This window comes from Atractosteus spatula, chromosome 13 (genome assembly GCF_055471065.1).
Source record: "Atractosteus spatula isolate fAtrSpa1 chromosome 13, fAtrSpa1.hap1, whole genome shotgun sequence".
Taxonomy (NCBI): Eukaryota; Metazoa; Chordata; class Actinopteri; order Semionotiformes; family Lepisosteidae; genus Atractosteus; species Atractosteus spatula.
The window spans coordinates 37,794,175-37,804,308 of record NC_142718.1 but is presented as its reverse complement, the minus strand read 5'-3'; the positions used below and the strand labels follow the sequence as shown (position 1 = coordinate 37,804,308).

At 40.0% G+C, this 10,134-nt stretch overlaps 1 protein-coding gene across 5 annotated transcripts; it reads left to right on the top strand.

The window, feature by feature from the left end:
* On the top strand, positions 1-9,374 carry insig2 (insulin induced gene 2). Of its 5 annotated transcripts, none has more exons than XM_088930702.1 (6): positions 1-61; positions 2,007-2,360; positions 5,501-5,625; positions 5,983-6,149; positions 6,702-6,801; positions 7,109-9,374. In XM_088930702.1, exons 2-6 carry the CDS (start codon positions 2,108-2,110, stop codon positions 7,148-7,150), a joined length of 687 nt encoding a protein of 228 aa, XP_088786828.1. In that variant the 5' UTR covers positions 1-61; positions 2,007-2,107; the 3' UTR covers positions 7,151-9,374. The 5 variants fall into 5 exon arrangements, with proteins under 5 accessions (XP_088786828.1, XP_088786832.1, XP_088786829.1 ...); XM_088930706.1 differs by having other exon boundaries at positions 10-61; positions 2,042-2,360; XM_088930703.1 differs by having other exon boundaries at positions 17-200; positions 2,042-2,360.
* The last annotated feature ends 760 nt before the right edge of the window (positions 9,375-10,134 follow it).

Genomic DNA, 10,134 nt, shown 5'->3' with positions numbered 1-10,134 from the left:
GATTGGAGGTTGGGCGCCGTGCACATCGCAGAGTGACAGGGAAGTGATGTGGTCCTCCGAGGTAAACACGGTAAACTTTATTTTCAGCCTAGGTTTAATCTTTCCGCTGACGGAAGTTTCCGAACCGAAGGATCGTTCGCGTCTTTAAGTGCGCGTTAGTTCGCATGAGAGGGATAAATGTTTTGTGTGTGAGGAATGAGGTAAGAACTCCGACAGAGAAAACCGCTTTGCTGTGTAGGGTCACTGTCTGTTTCGAGCTCAGTACCCCCCTGTCAGCAGTTTCATTTTTAATAAGTGGTGTTTGCTTTAGAGTAAAACCGCGTTTTATAGGAATGGGGAAAATGCAAGAGCTTTTAACGTTTATTTGAAATATCAGTCGTTTTGACTAGTAAGTTTGTCCCCCCTGTCCCTCATAGGCCGGCCTGTCCGGTGTGATTGGCCTGTCTGGATTTGTGTTACCAGACGGAAGAGTTAACAGCTATAACAGGCCATATTTTAAAGTGTTTACGTGCCTTTAATTTCTTCCGATCCCTTACTGTCTTAGCTCAGGTTTTGCCATGCTCGTTTCTCCCGTCCTGTGGCGAAGCGCAGTCCAGTCCGTTCAGACCCATGATTTCTGTGTTTTCACTCGCTCAGAATCACTGGATCCATACTCTTCTTTTAAAACAACACAAAATCCACTCACTGACACTGGAGTAAGTGGGGTCTTGCGAAGTGTATTCACACACAAAAAGTACCAAACCAACGTCTTCCTAGGAATTCTGTCGAAGTGGAAGACTAGACGAGCTTGACTGTAAATCCGGTTTTCAAAGGGAGCTGTGGCCAAACGGTTTTTTGGGGAGGAAATGGCATTATTCAAGTGGGGCACACGTGCTTACAAGACCATTGCGGTGGCTGTGATTGAACACGGGTTTGCTAGAAAACGTAACAAACCCGAAGAAGCAGTGACCGTGTCGAACATGTTGCAGATGTGACGTCGGTTCGCCTGTAACTGTACCATTATTGCACGCTGGGGTTCATTTAGACTGTTGTCTTCCTTACTCGCCTCTCTGCATTCACACCCTAGCAGGTATCTGGTCCATGACCATCGTGCAGAACTGGAGACACTCTCCCATGGTGCTTTCAAAACTGACCAGTGTTGTAAAACCGTTTGAGGGCAACACTGGAGATGAAGAAAACAAGATCACCCAAAGAAGGCCATTTAATGGAAGAGTTTCTTCACTTGATAGTTCTTGTTATCCAGACACCGAAACCAAAACACTAGCATGAAGCAGGTGTTGCCTCATATTTATTTTACAGTCAATTGCATTTAAATGGTTAAAGGGCTATTTGGAGTTGTAATCTCTGTTTTGGAAGCCGTTCTCACTATTAATCCGTTTATTTTGGGTGAAGCAATGTTTTATTGAGTATGTAATTTACGATTTTTCAGAGGCATTATTTTCAGGCGTCTGGCATTCAGTAATACTCTGCCTTTTTTGAGAAAAAGAAACATGACATATTTGAGTTGTAATTCTTCACCTGTCCAGACAGCGTACAATTAGATTTGGTATAGAGTTTAACCATCTGAATCTAATGTTCCCCTCTCTTTATTATCTCTTGGTTGTATATCTTCAGCTTTCCTGTAGTTGTAAAACTGGATACGTATACCATGTAGACTACAGACTAAGCAGTGCTTTGAGAATTTAAACAACTGTTATGCAATTTGATGTGCAAAATTGTCTACATGCGTTAAAAGAGAACCTGATAATGGGATTTAAGTGGCGACTGACATAAATCTGCTGTTTTCTCCCATTTTGGCCTTAGAGGAATAAAATATTTTGAATTCTGTCTGATTCCTCTGGTGAAGACCTCATATCTCATGGCTGTGGGACCGAGCACCCTGGTTTAAAAAAAAAAGGATCAAATGCCTCTGATTACCTCTGACGAGATAGTTTTGTCCGTTACCTTTCTGGACGTGTGCACAAAGGTGAATGTCGGTGTTGTTGTTGTTTTCTTGTTGACGCCAGGCTTGCAGTGATGCCTGACCGTGTCCAATACGCAGGTGGCTGTTGGCGGGGAGAGGCCTTAGTGTTCTGAGAGCAGCTCGCGGGACCGTGTTTCGGCAGAAATGGCTGAAGCACCCAAGCTGACGCGACGGCCGTCCGCGCCGACGGTCCGCGGGCCGTACATCTCCGCCGTGACCAACCGCACCACGAACTTGGTCATCCGGGCAGTAGTCCTGTTTTCCATTGGGGTCTTCCTTGCGCTGGTGCTGAACCTGCTGCAGGTTCAGAGAAATGTCACGCTTTTCCCTCCAGACATGATTGCCAGCATCTTCTCCTCTGCGTGGTGGGTCCCTCCCTGCTGTGGAACGGCTTCAGGTAAGCCTTTAGGAGGCTCTGGGGATTCCATTATCAGCCATAAATCCAGTTCTACTGAGTCTATGTGATTTTTGTCGGGTTGACACCTTAACTATAGGCAGGGTTTTTTTCCCCAAACAGTTACGGAACCAGAACAGTAAACAATGCGGGACCTTAATTTAATTAGGTGCCCTCCTGATAATGAATGTTCGGAAATCAGAAGAGGGTAGCTAATATTTACCTGCACACAACTGGAGACAAAGTTAAATGGAAGCTCTGTGTGTTCTGGATGCTCCGTGCAGAGCTCTGGCCCAAGTCAGATTAGTCTTTTGCAAAGGGCTGCGTCGGCATGCAGGGGCTGTGAAGAGAAAAGCAAAGGCTCGTTCTACACTGGGGAAAAAACTGTTGGGTGGGTAAACCTTCTTCAGGTGTGAGGTGAAGAAAGATTGACAGCCTAATTGTTGTGTTCTTTCTACTTTCAGCATGAGATTAACCTTTACTTGTTCCTTAATCGTTTGTAATTCCTTATTCCTTAATCCTGCCCAAGAAAGTAGCACATGTTTATGTAGTTGATGGAGCAGACCAACAGGCCTGGTCTCCGTGATGGTAGCACAGAATCGGTTGTCCTGTGAATTTGGTTCAGCAAAGATTTTGTCATTGCATATTGATACAATAAGAACAAAACTGGAATTTTCCCAATATTCCTATTAGGAATAAAACCAAGTATGTCAGCCTTTTACATATCATATTTTTTGTAACACTTTGTAATAAATGAAGTGTGCTACTTTAAACAGCTTTTCTACAATTATTTATTCTTTTTTTGTTGCATTCCTTTACCTGTTTTTAACCAGAGTTGGATTTCATTTGACCAGATTGCACTTGAATACCAGCAGCATGAAAACCTAGCCTTGTCACTATGGTTAACCTCAAAAGAGCTGCATGAGACAGTTTAGTAAATCAAGACATGTTTTTTCTCCCTGTGCCAACACAAGTCACCATTTCATCTCTAAACCTTTCGACTCTCCAGCTTGTTTCACTCTTGGCCAAGGAGGTTTATCCACTGTTAAGTTCCTCAGACATGTGCACCTGTTAGCAGCAAACAGCTGGAACCTTTCCTCTCCAGACAGAAGACTTTTCTGCCTTTTTTCAGTATAACACTTTAAGCCTGAGACTATTTCACTGTACTTTTGGGAATACACACATTCTGTGCATCCAATCATTCAGCTATTCATCTTTTTATTGAAACATAAATACCGTTGCAGCCACCGATTTAAATATTTTATTACCTTTATGATATATATCTGGTAGATATTTAGTGTGTTTTCCAGACAGTATACATTTATCATAAAGTAACCCCGTGATTATATTTAAATACTTGTTTTCCAAGAAAGTCACGTGGTGCACAGTGTCTTTTCACATTTAATTTGACCTAGAAGACTTTTCACCAGTTTACTTGGCATCTATATTAGTAGCTGACAACTGGGCCCATAGTGTATTCTTATCATTGGGTTTCAGTCCAACATTGGCTAAGAACTCTCCAGACAGAAAGACTGCATAGAGCTGCACAGCTGTACACGAGGCATCGGAACATACTTCTTAGGAATGGTTATCTATGACAGCAAATTATCAAAGATGCGCACATGGTTAATGTAAAAATACATCTACATGTATTGTGTCTGGAGGTTTTTAATGCAGCTGCTGCTGTGGCCTTTTTTATAAAACCTGATACCTAGTGCTTTCTCTCCTCACCACACTGTCGCGCGTTTGAAGGACTTCTCCGTGGAGCGTTGTTCCGAGAGTCCAAACAAGACCTGCCACGGCCAAGCAAAACATGTGGCTGCCCTTTTCGCATCCCGCTGATCCATGTAATCCTTAATTTCCTCTAAGACGTTCTTCCTGTGACTCCACCAGTCTAGTTCACTGCTTGGGGTGTTACACTGGCTTGTTTTCATTCCAGATCTGCTTTTACAAGGTCAGCAGTGTGCTGTGGATCATGTGTTGAAATATGAAGTTACTGTACTAGACCAGCGAGCTTGGTTCCAGACTGCCATGCACAAAAAGACAATTTGTTTGGACCCTGCAGCTGTCTCATTGATTTTTTTAAGATTTCGGCGCTATTCTGAGATACAACGCATACTTAAACAGATCTAACACCATCGTTCACATTTGACACTTTGCGTTTCTTGCCTTCATCTTTTCCCTTGCGTCATTTCTGTGACACAATGTTTTTTGTCTCTGGGTCATTTTAAAAATTTTACTGGTCTGTTAAAAGATTTATGCAGTGTCCTCCTCTTTTACGACATTTGTTTTATAGTAAATGAAAGTTCCCCACTCTGTTCAAAATGAATTACCGTATTGATGGGAGTGTGTGTTTGACACTTAAGGGGTTTTCTTTAAAATGCCAGAAGCAGTATTAGTTTTCAGGCTGGCAATGGCTGTGTTGGAGAGCCCAGCATTTTCAGAAATTCATGTTGCGGAAGAGAAATTGTTCACTGCTAAAGTTGTTTAACCTTAGCCTGTGAATCTTCATTTAATTGAATTTTATTTATTGTACAAAACAAGGCAAGATTCTTAAGCACACAGTATATCCAAGCTTGACTGTGCATATTCTGTAACATGGCAGGCAGTAAGCCTTTTTTTGTATTTTAACCTTTCCATTCATGAAACGGTAATCTGCTTCAGTTTACTTTTTCAGTTTAATTTTGAACATTTCTACTGGGTGGTAAATTAACTTTTTGACGTTGCCTTACTAAATTATGCAAATCCAAGATTTAGCTGGGTCTGATAAAGTTCACGGTAAGTGGATTACGTTTAATTAGCTTAATAGTTTGTCTCCATAAACTTATCTCCCGATCCCTCCTTGAGAGTGCCAGGGACTTGGGTTTATTAAGATAAACACTTTTACAGATTCTTGGCACAGAGTTTTTGAAGATTATTGCACAGCAGGTCATTTTTGCTGTTTACACAAAAGTGGTCTGCTGCACGTTGAAAGAAAAAAAATAACAGCAGGATGAAAGCCACAATGATACAACTGTTACATTATTTTGCACTGCAGTGGGGACACGGTTGGACAGGAATAACACCTAGGACCACAAGAGTTTTGGGGAGGTCATTTTAATCTCCGTTTTTCATCTGTTTCTTTTGTCTTTCTTTCTCTGCAGCTGTAATAGGCCTATTGTACCCATGCATTGACAATCATCTGGGAGAGCCTCACAAATTTAAAAGAGAGTGGTCCAGCGTGATGCGATGTGTGGCAGTCTTTGTAGGGATAAACCATGCAAGTGCTGTATCCTTTTTTCTCGCTGCACGCTACACGTAACTACCTTTTATCTGGCTCCAGAAAAATGTGACACATTCCTTTATACGTGCAGAGAAAATCGTTTTCGTGGTCCCAAGTTTTAGAAGTTTAAACGTTCAGACTTTGCAGGGTGTGGGGTTATTTGTCTCCACTTTTTTAATTTAAGAAATGCCCGTGCCCTTAATCTACAGGTCTTAGATCTACGAGCATATTTCTCAGATTTTGACTAAGTCAGCCTTTTCACACCTTTCCTCCCATCAGGAGAGACTGGATTTTCCTGGTTTGCACTGTAAATGTGGCTTCTGTTTTTATTTACACAGTTTTCCTTAAAATGTTTTCTCTCAGAAAGTGGATTTTGCAAACAATATGCAGCTGTCTCTTACACTTGCAGCCCTCTCTATTGGTCTGTGGTGGACCTTTGACAGATCCCGCAGTGGATTTGGGCTGGGAATAGGCATCGCCTTCCTTGCAACCTTAGCCACCCAGTTATTAGTATATAATGGCGTTTTCCAGTAAGTATTACTTTTTATTGTTTGCATTTAAACCTTGGACCACAGCTGTTTTTGTAAAGACGTAGCTGGCTGTAAAGAGACCTGTTTGACGCAAACTGTCTCCTTTATTTTTTTGGTCATTGAGTGCTTCCAAGAACGTGCCATTCAGATTTAATGAGCAAATCCATAAAACCATGAAAGCACAAGGTGGATTGGCCTGCAGAAGTCCCAGACTATTTAACATTCGCTGTGCCGAATTGTACCTTTTCCAGAGGAAATGTCAGGAACTGCCTTGCTTTTAACAGTGGGGTTTTCTTGACTTTAATGTCCTCTACGGTAGATGGAGTTCATGGGCACTGTAATCCTAGTGGCTCTCTATAAAATAGAGAACGTGGCACAAGTGAAAGGAGGCAGGCAGTTGATGTGTGTTGTCTGCTTTTTCGGATAATCCTGTGTGATCCCAAGATGTTACCTTTTCTTCCATATTTTCCAGTTGATCACTTTTCTGTGGGACGCGTGGTTTAAGATGAGCAGATCTGTATGTAAAGTGCGCATATCAATTTTTTCTTGAAGGTACACGTCTCCGGATTTTCTGTATATACGGTCCTGGCTGCCTTGTATATATTTCGCTGGAGGAATTACAATGGGTAATATAGGTCGCCAGCTAGCCATGGTAAGTGCCATATTTTTTTAAAAATATATTTTTATTTTTACATGTAGTAAAGGTGTAGTTTAAATGGATATAAAGTTAAAAGCCCGTTGAAGTTAGTTTGTCAAACTCCCTATGACATACTGTAGCTTTGAGTGGTGTCTTCCACCTGTGTAAAACTCTGTAGTATACAGAATGTAGTGGTCCTCATTTTTGCAGTACCGCTAGTGTTGATTTTAGGGAAAGCTGTGATGTCTTTTAAAGGTAAGCCTTGAAATGTAATTTCTTCTGTATTATGCAGTATAACAAAATATTTTTTTTCTTTGAACAGTATGAATGCAAAGTTGTTCAAGACAAGACACACCAGGACTGAAGACCGCAGTTTAGGTTGTGTTCATCTTTTTATTCTAACTGTACTGTGCATTTTGACTAGATAAAAATGCCAAATTGTAAACGTATATATCGATGTATGATATTGAATTACAAAAATTGCAAGCATTGCAGTTTTGTTTCTTTTGTGCGGTATTTGTCAATGCAATCTGTGATTGCTACTTAAAAAAAAAAGATTAGGTAGTCTGATGACAAAGCTCATCAGTATGCAATAGACCATTGATCATTTAAAAGAATCCTTAATACTGTAAAACTGTTGTGCCAAACTGTTTTACATCAGATACATCTTCGTTCAGGACATTTGTACTTTGCTTTTCAAAATGTAGTTTTGTGTCTGTAGTTTGCTATATATATTGATAACGTTATCTATATGTAATGTAGTCTTTTTTTTCAGAACTTCACATCTTTTTATGATTCTGTAGTCTTTCTGCCCAAGAAGTGCACACATACTAATAATAATTCATCAAACATTGGCTCCAGTTAATAGCTTGACCCTAGATGATCCCTGGAGTATATAGGTACATAAGTTGTAATTCCGTTTAGGAAAGGGAGGTAGTTATTTAGTAGTCTTTATTTATTTATTTCTCATTTCTACCATTATAAATGAGGAATTGCATACTTTGAATTCTATGTACACATACAGAACAGACATGAAAAGTGTTGAACAAAGTTTTATCTAAACAAGCTGGAATAATGCTTTAGAAGAATACCAGTCTGGTTTATATTCAATCCTCAACCAGTGTTCAATTGTGTCTGAACTGGAGCCAGTAAAAATAGAAGCATTTTGCATCAGACTTGTCCAGTGATCTTCACATGGAATTGTACAAGATGCAAAATAAGGGATTGCTTAGCTCGTTTTAAAATAGCATTTAAATCTATTTAAATGAATCAGATTGAGTGAGCTTGAAAAAGCAGAACTTTAATAAGAAACTTCAATTTGTAATAATTAAGGATTAATTAAAAGAAGTAAGAAGAAGTAAAAAACATTTTAGTATTCTTCTATAGAAATTACTTGTGCAGAGTAAACTATCGCTGGGGTGCTTGTTGATGGATAGTTTTTTTCTAAAACATTGCACCTGATCGAGAAAAGAACAGTGCTAATCTGTCAATATTGTTATATATTGTATAAAAAACGGGAGGCATTCAAAGCTTAATGAGCTGCATTAGGTCAGTGATGAAGAGGAAATGTTGCAAATGTCTTCGTTTTAAATCTTCATTCAGTATTGTTACTTGTATAACTCATGACAAATGTTTGCTCTCACTGATGGGACTGATTCAATTTAAATTTTATTCATGTACGTCATTTTGACATTTCTGAAATAATAGAACAAAAATATGCCTTCATAATGGAAATCAAGTAGCGTTTTTCTTGCACACTTTTTAATTGCTTCAGAGTTTCATGAATGCCTGGTGACTTTTAAAATGAAGGACATCTCAGTTTACATCAGGGTGTTTCCTTCCCGAATAGTTCCATCTATTGTGATAGTTTCTGTGCTGTACAACATTTGTACATTATTTGCTGTCAACATTTTGTGGTTGGACTGGTTCTGAATTTTTTGTGCTAAGACAAGCCGCTGCTGCTGATTGCTTTCAGGGATATGGGAGCCTCTGCTCACGTTTGTCCTGTCCGTTTTGAAATGGTGAAAAAACCTATGTACAGTACATGCAGTTATTTGGGCCTTATACTGATGTGCTGTTACTAATGTACTATGTTCAGGTTGTATGCTGTCAAAGTAACTTGTTATTGTAAGTCGAGAAGTAAATATGAACTGTGGGTTTAGACTGGGGGAGGGCCGCTTTGTCCCCCCTTAGTGTCCTCCCTGTGTTTGAAGATTTTGACTTTAAAGTACGGTTGTTGACACCAGACTTTATTCAGGCATCTGCCCCTGCACACACTTCTGAGCCCGTGAAGCTGTAGGACCTGCTCTGAGAAACAGCCTGTTTGCAAGCAGAGCGATGTCAGACGGCTGGACAGAACAGTCTGTAATTTTCAAAGAGCACAGTGGAATCTGGTAAAAAAAAAACAGCCACGGGACTTCTAGGAATCGAGTAATTGCCCTCTTCAGCATTCAGAATGAATAATAATAATCCGTATTTTAATTGAAGTATCATCGCACGGGATATAAAAAAGGGAGCTTTCTGTTTTTGTACCAAGGTTTGTGTCCATATGTCATGTTTTTTAATCTGTATTAAATAATACATTCAGCAGATTAATGGTTTCTTCTGTTTCTTTCATGAAAGGAGTGGGGAAGAAAAAAACAGCGCTTCACAAGGGAGGGATAACCAAATATTTAAAGGCCTTGAAATGAGAAAAGTAGAATGGAGACGTGCAGCGCACCTCCTACAAGCTTATCACGGCTTCATCGTGATTGACAGGGGATAATGATATTTTTTTTTATCCCCCAGCAGCGGTATGCAGATTGGGCTCTCAGCCCTTATTGGAGATATAATTGCCATGGTTACTCCTGCATGTACACGCGGAAGGGACCAGGAGGACATGAATCAGCATAAATTCTATAGCAGTGCCTCTGCAGGCTTAATGTAGATTAATGTTACCTGCTTCCTACTGCCTGCTCTTACGCGTACAAATAATTAAGATTAATAATCTGGATTTAAAGCCTTGTTGTACGCAGGATGCCATGCCATCCTCTCTTAAAGAAAATTTAATACATTAAAGCTTCAAGGACAGATTACTATTGTTGTTATTGTTATGCAAGTCCCTTGTTAATCTTTAGTTGGTTGGTGTATCACTTGCTGTGTTAAACAACGTAAGTGGCTGTCAGCACATTTTCTGATTTTGGAAATGAGGAAGCAAAAGTCACCTTTTAAATGTATGTACTGTATTATTGGTTTTCACATTCACAGTATATGGTTCACCTTGAATTTGAAGGTGGAATCTCAAAAATACAATTTTTCTTCCAAACTCGGAGCATAAGCCGTTTTGGTGTTGCCTGGGAGTGGAAACTT

What these genes read in the sequence shown, in the direction of transcription:
- insig2 (XM_088930702.1), top strand. Translation starts at nt 2,108, where the DNA reads ATGGCTGAAGCACCCAAGCTGACGCGACGGCCGTCCGCGCCGACGGTC. An exon ending in CTGCTGTGGAACGGCTTCAG is followed by an intron (nt 2,361 to 5,500) that starts GTAAGCCTTTAG and finishes CTTTCTCTGCAG; the next exon opens with CTGTAATAGGCCTATTGTAC. An exon ending in GGATAAACCATGCAAGTGCT is followed by an intron (nt 5,626 to 5,982) that starts GTATCCTTTTTT and finishes GTTTTCTCTCAG; the next exon opens with AAAGTGGATTTTGCAAACAA.